This window comes from Lontra canadensis, unplaced genomic scaffold (genome assembly GCF_010015895.1).
Source record: "Lontra canadensis isolate GAN:19392208 unplaced genomic scaffold, GSC_riverotter_1.0 scaffold31, whole genome shotgun sequence".
Classification (NCBI taxonomy): Eukaryota; Metazoa; Chordata; class Mammalia; order Carnivora; family Mustelidae; genus Lontra; species Lontra canadensis.
This window is the reverse complement of record NW_022631025.1, coordinates 3,838,024-3,856,754: the sequence shown is the minus strand read 5'-3', so window position 1 is coordinate 3,856,754 and position 18,731 is coordinate 3,838,024. Positions and strand designations below refer to the sequence as shown.

Below are 18,731 nucleotides of genomic sequence, written 5' to 3'. Positions count from 1 at the left end.
GTCCTTTTTTACATTTTCTTTTCCCCTGTGTTTCCCCTGTTTTCCCCTGTGTTCCATGATCCAGTGTGGTTCCAAGTATTGCATTTAATTGTCATGACTTTATAGATTCCTTTAATTTGGGACAGTTCCAGAGCTTTTCTTTGCCTTTTATTACTTTGCCATCTTTACAAAATACAGTTCTTTTATCTTTCCTACCCCTTAATAGAATGTTGCTTATTTCGTCTTTGACAGTATTGCCCTGCTGATTTTCTGTGCTTCTCAGCTCTTTGTCCTTGTAGGTGGCCGTAGTTTGATTCAGTCATACTATTGCCTCACTCTCCACTGTATTGCCAGTAGTTTTGTTTTTGGGCTTTTGCCCTCTCTTGCAATAATAGGCAGTCCATGGGGAAATATTTTTTGACCATGCCGATACTACTCTTCATTAAAATTTCTGCCTAGATTTAGCATCATCTCCTGGTGATGGTTGCAAAATGGTATTTTAAGTCTAGCTCTTCCTCCACTTATCTCAATAGCTGCTATGCCTTGTGCTTAAGAAATCGATTTCCTTTTGCCCCTGTATATGTGTTTATGTGTACATATCTGTTTATTTTTTCATTCATTCTTATTTTTAAAATATTAATAATTTCTCACTCTTCTTTATTTATTTTGGTGCTTAAATTATCTTAGACTGCCCAGTGGGAACTTCTTCATGTTGGCTCCTAAATCCATGTGCTACTCCCTCATCATAATTTTTTTAAAAGATTTTATTTATTTGGGGCACCTGGGTGGCTCAGTGGTTAAGTTGTTTGCCTTTGGTTGAGGTCATGATCCCAGGGTTCTGGGATTGAGCTCTGCATTGGGCTCCCTGGTCGGCGGGAACCCTGCTTCTCTCTTTCCCACTCCCCCTGCTTTTGTCCCCTTTCTCGCTATCTCTCTCTCTGTCAAATGAGTAAAATCTAAAAAAAAAAAAAAAAAAAAAAAAAGATTTTATTTATTTGGCAGCACACGCAAGTGCACACACAAGCAGGAGTAGGGGCAGGCAGAGAGAAAGGGAGAAACGGGCTCCCGGCTGAGCAGAGAACCTGACATGAGGCTCTATCCCAGACCCTGGGATCATGACCTGAGCTGAAGGCAGATGCTTAACTCACTGAGCCCCAGGTGCCCCTCTCTCATCATAGTTTTGAACACATCCTTCTATTCTAGCAGAAAAAGATTTTCCATGCTCAAAATATACCTCTCCTGCTTAAGTGTATAAATTTAAACATAAATAAATACATCTGTATTAAATGCATGTTACATACTTTGTGACATATTAGTCTCTAAAAATATAATACTGAACAAGATACATAGCTCCTGACTTCTTGAAGCTTACAGTCCAGTGAATAAGCAGAATTACTACGGGGTGGTAAATGTTGATATAAGGGCCCTGGGAATGAAAGTGCATATTTACTAAGTGGCAAAATTGCTGTGTTGCTTGATATGTAGCAGTGAAAAGAACACAACATCTTTGCCCCCGTGAACTTATTTTCTACTATGGGAACAGACAATAAACAAAACTAATACATAAAGTAGGTAATCCTTTAGAGAGAGAGAAGTGGTATGGGAAACATAAAAGAGGATGGGAGATAGGGGATGTGCAAGGTGAGGGAAAGGTATCTAATTTAGATAGCATGGGCAGGGAAGACTTCATGGAGAGGGTGACACAGAGTAGGTCAGGGAGCTGGCCTCCCTTAACTGCATCCTAGACACAGTTGTTATCAACTCTAGGTATTCTAAAAAATGTACCGTGTTTTACCTTATAATCACTGCGATGTATATCTAATCTCTAGGACAAATTATAAATACAGTAAGGACAGTATACATTCATATAACATATTTCATTGTGTTTTTCCTTAAACTAATGACTAATGCTACTGGATTAGGAAAGATATTTAATCACTGTGGAGCTCTTTTTTTTTATCTGCAAAATGAACAAACTGGAAGAAATTATTTACAATGTTTTGCTCATTCCCAAAATTAAGGATAAAAGTATTTCTGAGAAATAGTGGAATTTACTTGAATTAGAACAATAGAGCTATTAGAAGAACATTCGTGATTTAGGTTTCCTTTATAATACAGAGTGATTGCCAGTATTTGGAGACTGCCTCAGCAAAACTGGATCTACAAAACTCTATCCCCCCAGGGCCACCCACTGCATATGGAATTACTTCATCTGACAGATCGCTTATTGTCTGGTATTACTTGTAGCACAGATTCCTAAACTCCTTTGCTAAGTATACATGCCCACTACTATTTACAATATACTCAACTGATCTAGTTACAGAAATTCCTCAAGAATGAATTCTGTGTGTCAGATGCTGGGTTTTTGTTTTTTGTTTTGTTTTTCGGAAATCACTCTCTTTGGGGAAAAGAGGAAAAAAAAGTACAGAAAATCATAAAAAGCCATAAATGGGAGGGATTTGGAAAGAAGCTGCTCAGATTAGTCATTGCACAGGTGCACTGAATGAACAGGAATCACAGTTCGGTTACTCGTGGCGCTGACTTAACACAGAAGCCCTCATGGAGTTGTCGTTCTACGTTCTGATAAGCTCACTGAGACGAAATTCAGAGTGGCATCAGAGCGCCTTTTGTTGAGTGATCACGAGCTGCCGCACATTGATCACCTCTGCAGAGAGAGCACTATTGTATAACTCTAGCTCCCATGAGGACCAGTTTGGTGAGGTCTCCCTGAGAAGCAGTCCCAGTGAGTTCATCACTTGTTATGGGACCAAGAATGGAGGAAATAAACCTCACCACTGCTGTTAATATATTCTGAGGTAGTCCTTTTGCTATGTACAGGAACCAACAGCTTATATTTGATCTATACATCTGAGCTTCTGTGTACTGCATGGCTAATACAGAAAAGTTAGAAAAAAGTGCATGGGATCCTATTTTAATAGGTTGTAGTATTATCTGAGTATAGTAAGGCCAGCTGATCAAGAGATAGTTGCCATTGAAAAGTTAGTTTGTGGGACACCTGGGTGGCTCAGTCGGTTAAGCATTTGCCTTCGGCTCAGGTCATGATCTTAAGGCCCTGGGATCAAGCCCACATTGGGCTTCTTCCTCAGCAGGGAGTCTGCTGCTTCCTCTCCTTCTGCCTGCTGCTCCCCCTGCTTGCGCTCTCTCTGTCAAATAAATAAAAATCTAAAAAAAAAAAAAAGAAAAGATAGTTTGTTACAGTTCCTAATAGCAGGAGCTCACCATGTTACTGAGGGCCACTGGGAGAAGCACTGACTGGCAGGGATCTGGAGGCAGAGGGGAGGGGGATTATTATAGTGGTTTTTGAGGGAAGGAACAGGTGAGGCAAGGTGAATAAGCTTAGGCTTGACTAGTTTGAATAATTTCAGGATGCTGTGGGGCATGGAGGTTGTCCTTGGTTGTCTAGTACCTGATCCTGGGTAATTAAGGTAGGTGGATGGCAGCCAGAATTTTGGAAGCTTAATAAAGGAGATGTTGGGTTGTGGGCTCTGGGCTGGTTGGATCGTGTTTGAAAAGCATGCTTGAGGCACCTGAGTGGCTCAGTTGGTTGGGTGGCTGACTCTTGGTTTCTGCTCAGGTCTTGATCTCAGGGTAGTGAGTTCAAGCCCAGCATTGGGCTCCATGTTGAACACTGGTGTGGAGCCTACTTAGAAAAGAGAAGAAGGGGTGCCTGGGTGGCTCAGTGGGTTAAACCTGTGCCTTTGGCTCAGGTCATGATCTCAGGGTCCTGGGATTGTGACCCGCATTGGGCTCTCTGCTCAGCAGGGAGCCTGCTTCCCCCTCTCTCTCTGCCTGCATTTCTGCCTACTTGTGATCTCTCTCTCTGTCAAATAAATAAAATCTAAAAAAAAAAAAAAAAAAAAAAGAGAAAAAAGAAAAGCATGCTCACAGGCAACCTTGTAACCTTGAGCGGGACAGTTCCTCCAGGGTCAGTAAGGCCCCGGATGTTAAAGCTTCAGAATACAGAAACCACATGGTCAATACAGAGCCCTTTTTGAGTGCTTTTTAAAATCCAGGGCATAGATGTCTGTGAAACTCGCAGAGTAAGTACCCTTGAAAATTCTGTCCTCCATAAAAGCAACAAGAAAACTGGCCAAAGGTGTCATATTTTTCAGAACTTACGAAATGAACTGAAGTCTTGCAACAATCTAGGGAGCATTTATTTAGGAAAAACAGCGGAACATTGGTAAATACTTTCTTCAGTGCTGTTACTAGTTCTCCCTTACCAGCTCCATGGGAGCCTGCAATTACAGTGCAGCCAGCAAGCCAGGCAGCCACGAGGGGGAGCCGAATGGTTCTGATTCCTTCAGAGATTCCTTCCTACTGAACTGTTAGGGCCCTGAAGGAGCTCACTTGCAAGGCTGCATTTCCTGAACTTGACATAGAGCTTGTCCCACGTGAAAGCCTTTTCTCTGGGAGCATTTGTTGAAGCTACTTGGACACAATTTCTAAACTTCATGACTGCCTAAGGTGGTGCATAATAGCTGGGGGAATTAACAGGTTAGGTTCAAACCTTAAAAGGAAAAGCTGGAGAATGGGATCACCCTAAGGACTTTGAAAGCCCTGATATATAGCCTGCGAATCTAGAAGGTCCATGTGTTGGGTCATCTTCATACTCAGGGGACATCTGAGATGGCCCTGACTACTGTTCTCACTCCTGGCTGAGGGTGAGGTTTTGCTGAAGTGACAGGTGAAGGCCAAGGGAGTATTGTTTGCCTCACTGAGTGCCTAAGGTGTGCCCCAGCACACAGAGACCCTGTGACACACAGGTTCTAGGCGTTTAGGTGAATCTTGGTCATATGTCAGCTAACTGAGCAGAGACTTGTGTAGCTAACACAGCAGACTATAGACCGTAGATTCATTCAGGAAAGTCACTGAACAGACAAAAAGAGCAAAAAGCACAGCAGTCTTTGGAGAGAGGGGGAATCTGATTTCAAGAATTACCACACTGTATTGTTTAAAATGTTCAGTTTTCAACAAAAATTACAAGACATGCAAAACAAGAAAGTATGGCCCGTACTTTCTTATGGGGTAAAAAGCAACTAATCAATAGAAACTGTCCCTGAGGAAATTCAGTTGTTGAACTTGCCAGAGATTTTATTATTTATTTATTTATTTATTTATTTTAAGGAGAGGGAGCACGAGTGGGGATTGGGGGGGTGGAGGGGCAGAGGGAGAGAAGATAATTTTTTTAAAGATTTATTTATTTGGGAGGGGGCTAGAGGGAGAGAAAGAGAATCCTAAGCCAACTCCCTGCTGAGCACAGAACCGGACCCTGGGCTCAATCCCAGCATCCTGAGATCATGACCCAAGGTGAAATCAGGAGTCCGATGCCCAACCCACTGAGGCATCCAGACACCCCTGGACTTGCCAATGACTTTTTAAAATTTTATTTTATTTTTTTAAAGATTTTATTTATTTATTTGAGGGAGAATGAGTGAGAGAGAGCATGAGAGAGGAGAAGGTCAGAGGGAGAAGCAGACTCCCCAAGGACCTGGGAGCCCGATGTGGGACTCAATCCTGGAAATCTGGGATCATGACATGAGCCGAAGGCAGTTGCTCAACCAGCTGAGCCACCCAGGTGCCCTTGCCAACGACTTTAAATCAGCTATTTTAAATATGTTCAAGGAGCTAAAGGAAATTATGCAAATGTCGTCTCTGGTAGTAAATTATCTTAATTTTCTTATATGAGAATCTTTATTTTACTTCCAGTCTGGAAGATGATTTTCTTTGGATATAGAATTTTAGTTGGGTAGTCCTTTCCTTTCAGCATGTGAGAAATGTAGTGCCACTTGTTACTGGCCCCTTTGGTTTTTGGTGAGAAATACAGTCAATTTTTATTTCTTTGCTTTGTTTTTAATTTTCAGAAATTTGCTTGTCATTTGTCTGGGTTTAGACATCTGTATGACTCGGTAGGCATAGTTTTTGTTTTGTTTTTTATCACATTTGGGAATTATTCACTCATTTCTTTCAATGTTTTTTTTAAGCCTAGGCACTTTTCCTTGTTCCTTCTGAGACTGATGACATGAAGGTTAAATCTTTTGTTATTATTTCACAATTTCCTGAAGAACTCTTCATTTTCCCCTCAAATAAGTATGTATTCTCTGTTGATACTGGATAATTTCTGTTGATTTATCTTTCAGCTCCCAGATTCTTTCCTCTACCACCTCCATTCTACTATGGAACTAAGTTCGTGAGATTTGTATTTAAATTATTCTATTTTGGGGGTACCTGGGTGGCTCAGTAGATGAAGTATCTGCCCTCAGCTCAGGTCATGATCTCAGGGTCCTGGGATGGAGCCCCACATTGGGCTCACTGCTCATTGGGGAGCCTGCTTCTCTCTCTCCCTCTACCCCTTCCCCCCCAACTTGTGTTCTCTCTCTCAAATAAATAAAATCTTTAAGAAAAATAAAAGTAAAAAGTAAATTATTGTATTTTTCAGTTTTAAATTACCCCTTTTTTATCTGTTATTTCTTTGTTGATAATTTCTATTTTTACATTTCTTTCAACAATGTTCATGATGGGTTGTTTCAGCAGTTTTTTGATTTTTATGTTGAATTTTAACAGTTGTTTATATAGGGCACCTTGGTGGCTCAGTTGGTTAAGTGTCTGCCTTCAGCTCAGGTCATCATCCCAGGGTCCTAGGATAGAGTCCCACAGGGCTCCCTGCTTGGCAGGGAGTCTGCGTCTCCCTCTGCCCCTCCCACTACTCATGCTCCCTCTCTCTCACTCTCTCACAAAAATAAATAAATAAAAAATCTTTAAAAAAAAAAAAAAAGAGTTGTTTATATATTCTGGGAGCCAGACACTTATCAGGTATATGTTTTCTGAATGCCACCACATAGTTTCTTTTTATTACCTTGATAAATAACTTGTGATGCACAAAAGGTTTGAGTTTTATAAAGATTACAGTATTTTTTATTTTGATATTCATCATTTTATCATCATAGTTAAGAAACCATATTCAAATTCAAGGTCAGATATTTGCTTCTATATATCCTTTTGAGAATTTTGTAGGTTCTGTATTTAGTCCTTTGATCCATTTTGAGTTAATTTTTGCATATGGTATAAAAGGAAGGGTGCCACTTCATTCTTTTGCAGTTGGGTATCCACTCATCCCTGCATGTTTTTGAAGGAACTGTTCTTACCCCCATCGAATGGTCTTGGCACCCCATCAAACAAATTGAACATGGGTCTATGATTTTATTTCAAGACTTAATTTTATTCCAGTTATCCAAATATTTATGCTTTTATTCGTTTCATACTGTCTTGATTACTGTTGATTTGTAGTATATTTTGAAATAGGGAAGTATGAGTCCTCTAGTTTTTTTTTCCTTCTTCAAGATTGTTTTGGGTATTTAGTGTCTCTAAATATGAAATAAATATTCCATGTGAATTTTAAGCTTGGCTTTTCTATTTGTGCAAAAAAAGGCCGTTGGGACTTGATAGGGATTGCATTGACCCTGTAGACCACTTTGAAGTGTATTTCTGTCTAAGTGTTAAGTGTCCTGACCATCACAGATGTCTTCCCATTAATCTGGGCTTAATTTATTTTTTTAAAATTTATTTATTTATTTATTTATTTATTTATTGAGAGAGAGTGAGGGGGAGAAAGAGTGAGTGAGCATGTGTGTATACACAAGCAGGGGGAGGGGCAGTTTCCTGCAGACTTCAGGCTTCCTTTAGAATCTTTCAGTAATGTTTTGTAGTTTTCAGTGCATAAGTTTGGGCTTCTTTGGGTAGATTTATTCCTATGTGTTTTATTCTTCTGGATGGTATTGTAAATTGAGTTGTTTTATCTTTACATCCTTCATCACTTGTATAGAAATGTAAGTGATTACATTTTCCTGTATTCTTAAGGGTGTGAGTTCATAATTTTCTTCTCTTGAGATATCTTTGTCTGGCTTTTCTATCAGGATAGTGCTGGCCTCATTCTTTTTTTTTTTTTTCTTTCTTTACTTTTCTTTCAGAGTCTGAGAATGATTGATGTTAGTTCTTCTGTGAGTGTGGGTTTTTTGGGTTTTTTTTTTAGATTTTATTTATTTATTTGACAGAGATCACAAGTAGGCAGAGCGGCAGGCAGAGAGAGAGGAGGAAGCAGGCTCTCTGGGGAGCAGTGTAGGGCTCGATCCCAGGACCCCAGGACCACAACCTGAGCTGAAGGCAGAGGCCCCAACCCACTGAGCCACCCAGGTGCCCCTCTTCTGTGAGTGTTTGAGAGAGTTCAGTAGTGAAACCATCTGGTCCTAGACATTCTTTGCTAGTAAACTTTAATTATTGATTCAGTCTCTTTACTTGTTACAAGTATATTCAGATTTTCTATTTCTTCTTGAGTCAATTTTGGTAGTTTGTGTACTGTTAAGAATTTGCACATTCCATCCAGATTATTGAATTTGTTGCCATACATTGTTTAGGCATTCTCCTATAATCCTCTTTATTTCTGTAAGGTCATTGATAATATCTCCCACATTCATTTCTGATTTTGGTAATTTGAATTGTCTTTTTTCTTAGTCAACTTAGCTAAAAAGGTTATCTGTTTTGTTAATTTTTCCAAAGAAACAAATTTTGGTTTTGTTTATTTTTCTGTTCTTTATTGCATTATATGTATTTTAATCTTTACTATTTCTTTCCTTCTGCCAGCTTTGTGTTCAGTTTGCTCTTCTTTTCTGGTTCCCTAAGTATAAAGTAAGGTTATTGATGAGATTTTTCTTCTTCTTTTTTTCTTTTTTTTTTTTTTTTAAAGATTCTATTTATTTGACAGAGAGATCACAAGTAGGGAGAGAGGCAGATAGAGAGAGGGGGAAGATAGAGAGAGCCCGAGGCGGGTCTTGATCCCAGGACCCTGAGATCATGACCTGAGCTGAAGGCAGATGCTTAACCCACTGAGCCACCCAGGCGTCCCTCTTCTTTTTTTTAAAAAAAGAGTTTTTGCATATCTTTGAAAATAAGTTGATATTATTTCACACTGGGTGTTTATTTTTTTCTTTGCACTGCTTTTGCTCTTTATGAGTTTTGCTAGATTGTGTTTTCATTTCATTTGTGTCAAATTACATTCTAATTTCCTTTGTTATTCTTTGACCCATTGATTAAGAGTATTTCCACATATTAGTGAATTTTTCATTTTTCCTTATCAACTCCTAATTTTATGCAATTATGGTTGGAAAGATATTTTGTATAATTTTGTCTTCTAAAAGTATATCTAGGCTTGTTCTGTGACCAAACATAGGGTCTGTCCTGGAAAATGTTTCATGAGCACTTGAGAACAATATGTATTATGCTGTTGTTGGGTGGCATGTTTTTTATGTCTATTGAGTCTAATGGTTTATACTGTTGTTTAGATCCTCTGTTTTCTTACTGATCTTCTGTCTAGTTGTATCTGTTATTATAAATAGAGCATTGAAATGTCCAACTGTTACTGAATTTATTTCTCCCTTGAATTTTATCAAATGATACTTCACATATTTTAGGATCCTTTGTTAGGTACATATATGTTTATAAGATATGTTGTATCTTTTTGGTGAGTTGACCCCTGTATCAGTATATAATATAATACTTTGCCTCTTGTAACAATTTTTGATTTAAATTCTGTTTCATCTGGGGCGCCTGTGTGGCTCAGTTGGTTGGGCGACTGCCTTCGGCTCGGGTCATGACCCTGGGGTCCCGGGATCAAGTCCAGCATTGGGCTCCCTGCTTGGCAGGGAGTCTGCCTCTCCCACTGACCTCTCTCCTGTCATGCTCTCCCTCTCTCATTCTCTCTCTCTCTCAAATAAATAAATAAAATCTTTAAAAAAAAATAAATTCTGTTTCATCTGATGATAGTGTAGCCACCCCAGCTCTCTTTTGGTCGTAATTTGCATGGAGTATCTTTTTCAAGCCTTTTATTTGTTAACCTCTATGTGTGTGTATATGTCTCTAAGTTTCTTACCGACAGCACAGAGATGCATTAAATTTTAAAAAATTCATTCTGACAGTTGGACTTTTGGTTGGGGAGTTTAATCCATTTACATTTAAAAGTAACTACTAACAAGGAAGTACGTGCTTCTGTCATTTGCTTTTTGTTGTCTGTTTACCATGTCATTTTTATTCCTCCATTACTAACTCCTTTTATGTTGAATTGATTCTCATAGTGCTCCATTTTGATTCTCTTTTCCCTTCTTATCTGTGTAGTTTTTAGTTGTCTTTGTGTCTCCCTTGAGGATTACAATTAACATCTTAGGCTTATAACAACCTAGTATGGAATAATATCAACTTACTTTCAAAGGTATACATAAACTCTTCCCTTATATCTCTTTCCCTTCTCTTTTATATTGTTATTATCATAGGTTACATTTTTATACATAGCATACTCATTAACAGATTTTACATTATTGCTCTATGCATTTGTTTTTAATTAATATAGGAAAAAGGGGTTATAAATCAAAGGTACAGTAATATTGCCTTTGTTATTTACCTGTGTAACCAGTGCTCGTTATTTCTCCATAAGACTTTGAGTTACTCTACAGTATTCTCTCACTGTAGCCTAAAGGATTCCCTTAACATTTCTTTCTTTCTTTTTTTTTTTTTTTTAAGATTTTATTTATTTATTTATTTATTTGTCACGGTGGGGAGAGAGAGAGAGCGAGCGAGCATGCACAAGCAGGCAGAGGCAGAGAGAGAAGCAGGCTCCTTTCCAAGCAAGGAACCCAACATGGGACTCGATCCCACGACCCCAGGATCATGACCTGAGCCGAAGGCAGCGGCTTAACCGACCGAGCCACCCAGGTATCCCTCCCTTAACATTTCTTGTAGGTCAGGTATATTAATCATGAACTCCCTCAGCTTTTTAGTATGAAAATGTCTTGATTTATCCTTATTCTTAAAGGATAGTTTTGACATAGAATTTTTGGTTAACTCTTTCTCTTTTAGCACGTTAATGTCTTTTCAGTGCCTTCTCGCTTCCATGGTTGTTGATAAATCAGTGAATAATTTTACTTATGATTCCTTATCTGATGAGTTGCTTTCTTGTCATTCTGTCTTTGGTGTTGATAGTTTGAGTACAACGTGCCTCAGTGTACAGCTCTTTGAGTTCATCCTTATAGTTTGTGAGCTTCTCAGATGTGCTAAAGTTTTCATCCAATTCGGAGAGGATTGGACCATTATTTCTTGAGATACACTTTCAACTTCTTTCTCCTGCAGCTCTCCTGTGACTCCAGCTGTATGGGTGTTGGTACACTTGATGGTATCCTATAGTTTTTTAGACTCCATGTATTTTTCTTCATTCTTTTTCTTCCTGTTTTTTAGAGTGGATAATTTCACTCAGCCTATATGTTCATTTTTGGAGATTATTCTGCCTGCTCAAATCTGTCGAACACTTCAGTGACTTTTTCATTTCAAGTTTTATAATTTTTGGTTCCAAAATTTCTGTGTTTCCTTTTTTTTTTTTAAAGATTTTATTTATTTATTTGACAGAGAGATCACAAGCAGGCAGAGAGGCAGGCAGAGAGAGAGGAGGAAGCAGGCTCCCCGCTGAGCAGAGAGCCCGATGCAGGGCTCGATCCCAGGACTTCGAGATCATGACCTGAACTGAAGGCAGCGGCTTAACCCACTGAGCCACCCAGGCGCCCCTGTGTTTCCTTTTTCTAATGTGTCTTTATTAGTATTCCTTATCATACATATTATTTTCTTGGTTTCCTTGAGTTCTTTGAACATATTTCAGACACACTGACTTAAAGTCTGTAGTAGTAGTTCCATTGTTTCCTTGAGGACAGTTTCTGTTAACCTTTTCCTTCTTGTATCTGGGTCATTTTATATTTTTTCTTTGCATGCTTAATTTCTTTCTTTCTTTTTTTTTTAAGATTTTATTTATTTCTTTAACAGAGACAGATCACAAGTAGGCAGAGAGGAAAGCAGAGAGAGGAGGAAGCAGGCTCCCTGCTGAGCAGAGAGCCCGATGTGGGACTCCATCCCAGGACCCTGAGATCATGACCTGAGCTGAAGGCAGAGGCTTTAACCCACTGAGCCACCCAGGCGCCCTGCATGCTTAATTTCTTGTGGTGGTTGTTGAGTATGGACATTTTGAATATTATGCACAAAAAGAAAAAACAGCGAAAGCAAAAATATTTTATCTCTTGTCTCTGTGTTTTGGCTGCATATTGGACATTCCTTTTGCACTTAGCAAGGCCTTTCCGCACTGCCTTTGCCTCCCTGCCCTGCTTGCCTTTAGCCTAAACATCAGCCAGAGGTGAAAGTGTGTGGTCTTCTCAGGTCTTCTCTGAGCATACTTCCTGCCCTATACATTCACATGGTTTTCCAGTTCCTTCTTATATGGACTCCTTTCAAGCTATTTTCTAAAGATTCTCACTCTATACCTTTTCCTCCCTTGGCTTTCAACATGTCTGTTTTTTCTCGGAATTGTTATTTTGTGCCAGTTGGCACTGGCTTATTCATTTGACTCTCTATCTTTGAGAAATAACCTCTGCATAGTCATGTGTTCAAGAAAGTTATGAGTTACGTGGAAAATAGGCCCCTTCCATTAGTCCTTAGGGATCCTACAGACAGAACATAACAAACGGAGCTCAGTTGGGAATACAAAAGAAACACAGTTCTTTGGGAACAAGATCCAGTCTACTGTGGTCAGAATGGGGTTCCACTGAGAAAGCAGAATGTGATCTTAAAGACCCACTGTGCTCAGGTGGTGGACATGGCTAGCAGAAGCTAAAAAACTACAACATTTTCCTTCTCTGCTCAGTGGCCCTTCTCCTGGTTATGTGTTGGCTGGATTGCTGTAAACATTTTACTGGCTTCCCAATTTCCTATTAAGTGTGATTCTGACAGGCATGTGGTAGTTTTTGGTGTTTCTAAGGAAAGACTGTCCCCATAACCCCTATGCCATTTTTGCAGTTGTCCTTGTCAACATGCTTTTATTCAAAAGCACATTCTTTTATGGGCTATAGTTTAGGGGATGTTATAGTTTATGGGCTGTATTTTGATTTCTTATCCACTGCCCTAAGGCCACTCTGAATTCTGGACAGTATTCTACACCGTAATTCAGTTCTTGATATTTTTGCTTTATTGTTTCTGGTCAGCTTTGTGTGAGGGCCACTTTGTTCAGGACTTCATACATAAATATAAAGGATCCCTTTCCCAAATTCGTTCTGCCTGATTCTCCCCACTGTGTGCTTGGGGTCACTTCGTGTAGGAAGGAGAAAGTTGACAAAGAGGCTTCCTGTGTTTGCAGGAGCCATTCTGGTGAGGAGTGGGAATGGCACCGCCTCGTGTCTCATTTTGCTTGGTGTTGGGTGGGGCTAGTTGACAAAGGTCTTCCCACAGTCTCCCAACAGCAGCATGATTCCTGCTTCTTTGCTGGCTTTGCTTCCTGTCAGCACAGCCGGTTGCCTGGTTGGGAGGAAGAGGGCTCAGCTCCTCTTGGGCGTTAGGCTTCTGTTCCGCATGCCTTCTTCAGCCGCTTCAAAAATTTTATTCCCTAATGTTTGAAAACTTACACTGCTAAGTAATAAATCACAGAGCAAACTTACAAACATTATGTTCATTGGATTAAATTGCATGATTTCAAACTTTGAATTTTTTTAAAACTGAGATTTAGTTGACATAAAACACTATCTTCATTTCAGGTGTACAGCATAATGATTCGGTATATGTATATATTGTAAAATGATCATTGCAAAAAGTGATTAACATCTATCACCACGTGTATTTACAGTTTTTTTTCTGAAGAGAACTTTTAACATTTACACTCTTAGCAACTTCCAAATATATGGTAATGTTAACTGTAGTCACCATGCTGTATATTGGATCACCAAGGCTCATTTATTTTTTATTTATTTTTTATTTTTTTGTATTTATTTGACAGAGAGAGAGAGATCACAAGTAGGCAGAGAGGCAGGCAGAGAGAGAGGGGGAAGCAGGCCCCCTGCAGAGCAGAGAGCCCGATGATGCGGGGCTTGATCCCAGGACCCTGAGACCATGACCCGAGCTGAAGGCAGAGGCTTAAGCCCCTGAGCCACTCAGGTGCCCCTCATTTATTTTATAACTGGAAGTTTTTACCTTTTGACCACCTTCACTCATTTGTCCACTCCCCACCCATCCCCTCTGGCAACCACCAATCTATTCCATAAATCTGTGAATTTGTTTCTTTCAGATCTCACATGTAAGTGAAATCATATAGTATTTGTCTTTTTCTGTGTGATTTATTTCCCTTGGCATAATGTCCTTAAGGATTGATCATGCTCTTGCAAATGACAGGATTACCTTCTTATTTATGGCTGAATAATATTCCATTGTGTTTAGATACCAGAATTTCTTTATCTCTCCTTTCATTGGTGGGCAGTTACATTGTTTCCATGTCTTGGCTATTGTAAATAATGCTGCTGTGAACATGGAAGTGCAGCTAACTTTTTGAGTTAGTATTTTCAGTTCTATTGGATAGATGCCCAGAAGTAGAATTGCTGGGTCATGTGGTAGTTCTAGTTTTAATTTTTTGAGGAACCTCCATACTCTTTTACACAGTACACCAATTTATATTCCTATTAATTGCACCAGTTTGCATGTCCACCAACAGTGCATGCGGGTTTCTTTTTCTCCACATCCTCACCAACACCAGTTGGTTCTTGTCTTATACTAGCTGTTCTGGTAGGTGTAAGGTGATCTCTTGTTGTGGTTTTGACTTCCATTTCTCCAGATGTGATGTTGAGCCTCTTTTTGTGTGTCTTCTCTGGAAAAACGTCTATTCAGGTCCTCTGTCCATTTTTTAATGTGATCATAGTTTCTTGCTATTGAGTTTTATGAGGGTGTGTGTGTGGTGTGTGTGTGTGTGTGTGTGTGTGTGTGTGTGTGTGTAAAAAGGTGATTTAAAACATGGAGATAGGACCCATGGGTGGAAAGCTGCACTGGGATTGTGAGAAGCAATTCGAGTTTTATGAGTTCTTTATATATTTTGGTTATCTACCCCTAGTCAGATAAATGATTTGCAAATATTTTTTTCCCAGTCAGTAGGCTGCCTTTTCATTTTGTGGATGGTTTCCTTTGGTGTGCAGATGCTTTTTAGTTTGATGTGATCCCTTGTTTATTTTTGGTTTTGCTGCCTTAGCTTTTGGTGTTAAATCCAAAAATTCATCACGGAGAGCAGGGTACTTCCTCTTTTGTTTTATACAACCCCTGCTGGCTGGAGGGAATGATCTTTGCTTGGGACCTTTTTTGTCTGTTTTCTTTTTTACTCCAACCTTTGGCAGTTCTGAGTCGCAGTGTGGTGTACCATCCAGACTGGGATCTATGGGAGGCAAAAATAAACCCCGAGGAACTCATCACCCAATCCTCCCTTAATTCCTGAAGTTTTGTACCCATTCCTGCCTTCTCTTGTCCACGTTTCAGAGTCTTCCAGGATTTGCTTTGTGTGTTATGTCCATGTTCTAACTTGGAATGTTGAGGTGGAGTATGATTACTCCATGATGACCAGTATGGGAACTCGACTCCCACAATCATTTATTGAAAGCCCGGTTAAGTGAATACACTCATCTTGCCTACAAGTTGCTTATTTTATGGGTATCAATATAACAATAGGCATAGCGTTAAGAGCATTAAGATCAATTCCATGAGAGCTCATAGGCAATAGGACAAAAATTATTTCTAGCCATTTTGGAATAGGTCGTGTGGTGTGGTGGTGAGGTCACTGTTCAGAGAATAATCTCTGACACCCCCCGGAATGTCCTGCAATTAGTTCAGTCCTGACACTGCTCAGATTTAGTGCAGACCTACAGGTTAAGGGCAAAGTCCTGAACAAGGTGGCCCACTTCAGGTGCCATGTGATGAAACTCCTCCAGTCCCCCTGTCCTTGCTGGAGGTCTGGTTGGCCCAAAGTTCCAACCTGTTAAGCATGTGGTTAGTCTTTGTGGTGACCAGCCCCTATCCTTAGGCTATCGAGGGGCCACCATGTGTCACTTCATTAGCATAAGAGACACACACTGGTCACTCAGGAATTCCAAGGGTTTTTGAAGCTCTGTGCCAGAAATAGTCTTTATTATATGCCATGGTCATCAAATACAAATTCAAGGACAGAGTGGTATTTGAGAGGTACCTTGTTTAGGATTTAAACATTTTAAGATGGGGCAAAGGGCAAAGGGCAAATTAGCATTAGCAATCACACAGGGACACGTACTCAGAGTTCAGAATATAGAAGTGTATCAAGTACTTTTTTTAGCTTTAGGGTATATAAAAAGCAATATGATTAAAAATGCCAAGATGGGGCTCTCATTTCTGACATTTATGAATCATAAAATCTTCTATTCCTACAGAGCAGAAGAAAGAAGAGATCTGCTGATGTTTTTCCGAAGCCTACACTTTTTTGTGGAGTGGTGCGAATATCGTAAACGGACATTTGAACACTTCAAGGTAGGGTCTGAAGTTTTAAAATTTAAACATACTCAAAAAGTCAGGCTGGTTTAAATTTAAACATATCCGAAAAGTGAAGGTGGTATTAATTTGGGGATTTAATGTAACATTTTTCCTTAAAGTTTTGAAACAATATTTTCATTGACTTCTGGAATTTGCAGTTATTTGGAATAAATGAGGAGGAATGCTTTTGTACAAACCAGTGAGTCATTTGTTTTAGGAGATACCTTGAAAGAGGTATAGTTATATTCTTATTTATCTTATACACATTTTGAAAAATTAATCTGTCAGGGGTACTTGAAGTAAAATACAAATGCTAAAATGAGTGTTATCATAGTGGGCTTACCACCTAGCACTGTAATCTTTAATTCCTAGTCATACTCTGTATTTTGAGTTTCTTAATTATCATCTATTTCAGTTTTAAGTATTAAAGCCTGATTCTGGTATAATAATGTCTCTTAAGTCTGGTAACAGAAACATTCAAAGACTTCTTATTATTCTGTTTTCTGGCATAGCTAGAATTACATTGGGCTACATTATAATCACCCATATTCTTTTTAGTTGTATGGTAGCAGTTTTGACAGCAGTGGTCCACACAAAATCCAGTTTTGAAAGAGTTGATATAGTATCTCAAAAGGCTAACCCCAGGTCCTGACTGTTGTTTTTATGACTGGTACTAACTCTTGTTTGTTTGGACTTATTATTATTGTTATTATTACTGCTATCACTACTACTGTTATTATTTGCATTCTGTTTGGTTGAGTTAATAAAATCTGTCAGACGTAGAACTTTCCTTACAATGAAACATGCCTGTACCTGCACTGTGGTTCCTGGAGAAGTTCTCTTACTGTTGCTCACTGACATGTGCTCTTGCACCAGAACAGTGAAAGGGCTTTGCTTCACAACTGGTAAAATACAGTCATGAACGGGAGAATGCGGGTAGTTGTAGCAAAACTCCATCGAACATGGAGGTTTACTGATACTTTTGGGTAGGGTGTGGGAATTCTGAGTTCTAGTCCTATTTCCGAAGTTGATTTGCCCCTAGGTGCTTTTAAGGCGGGCGTAGAAGTATAATTGGTGTGTTTATCCTGTAGAGGATCCAGTACTTCTGTGAGCTGGTCATGCTGTTATGCAGCCATCACTGATACTCATCTCCAGAACTTGTTTACATCTCAAACTGCAACTGTTCCCATTAAATATTAACTTCTCATGACCTCCTTCCCCAGCTCTTGGGGATCACCATTCTATTTTCTGTTTCTATGAATTTCTAGGTATCTCATTAAAGCAGAATCATAAAACCAAATAGTTTTTCGTTTGGTTTATTTCACTTAGCATAATATTCTCAAGGTGTTGCACAGTGAAGAATTTCCTTCCTTTTTAAGGCTGGATGATATTCCATTGAATGGGTTGCCTTCATTTTGTTTATCCATTCATCTGTTGACGGATACTTGCTTTGTTTCCATCTTTTGACTGTTGTGAACAATGCTTCTATGAACATTGGTGTACAAATACCTGTTCAAGTCCCTGCTTTCAGTTCTAGTACATATATACTTGTAAATGGAGTCATTGGGTCATATAGTATTTCTGCCCAATTTTGTGAAGCACCCCATATTCTCTTCCGCAGTGGGTATACCGTTTTACATTCCCAACAACAATGCCAAAGCTCCCAATTTCTCCACATACTTGCCAACTTTGGGGGTCTTTTTTTGTTTTGATTTTTTTGGATCTTGGATCATAGCCAGCCTAATGGGTGTGAAGTAGTATTTTCATTGTGGTTTTGATTTGCATTTACCTAATGATTAGTATGTTGAACATCTTTTCGTGTGCATATTGACCATTCATGTATCTTCTTTGCAGAGATGTCTATTTAAATCCTTTGCCCATTTTTGAATTGGGTTGTTTTTTTCTTGTTGGGTTATAGGAGTTTTTAAAGATATATTCTAGATATTAATCTTTTTTTTTTAAAGATTTTATTTATTTATTTGACAGATCACAAGTAGGCAGAGAGGCAGGCAGAGAAAGGAAGGGAAGCAGGCTCCCTGCTGAGCAGAGAGCCCGACAGGGGGCTCGATCCCCAGACCCTGGGATCATGACCTGAGCTGAAGACAGAGGCTTTAACCCACTGAGCCACCCAGGCACCCCTAGATATTAATCTTTTATCAAGTATATAATTGGCAAATATTTCCCCCCATTTTTTGGCTTGTCTTTTCATTTGTTTGATAGTGTCCTTTGATGCCCAGAAGTTTTTACCTTCAGCAACATCCATTTTATCTATTTCATCATTGTCTGTGCTTTTGATGTCATATCCAAGAAATCATTGTCAAATTCAATGTCATAAAGATTTTCCTCTT

At 39.2% G+C, this 18,731-nt stretch overlaps 1 protein-coding gene and 1 long non-coding RNA gene across 2 annotated transcripts in view; one reads left to right on the top strand and one right to left on the bottom strand.

Moving 5' to 3' along the window:
- CENPP (centromere protein P) overlaps window positions 1-18,731 on the top strand; it is a 225,779-nt gene that overhangs the window by 33,444 nt on the left and 173,604 nt on the right. The window contains exon 5 of the mRNA XM_032866467.1: window positions 16,284-16,380. Within this exon, the coding sequence (XP_032722358.1) occupies window positions 16,284-16,380 (97 nt within the window). The remainder of the gene's footprint in view (window positions 1-16,283; window positions 16,381-18,731) is intronic.
- LOC116872946 overlaps window positions 15,440-18,731 on the bottom strand; it is a 175,334-nt gene continuing 172,042 nt past the window's right edge. The window contains exon 3 of the long non-coding RNA XR_004383712.1: window positions 15,440-16,373. This is a non-coding gene — a long non-coding RNA (uncharacterized LOC116872946). The remainder of the gene's footprint in view (window positions 16,374-18,731) is intronic.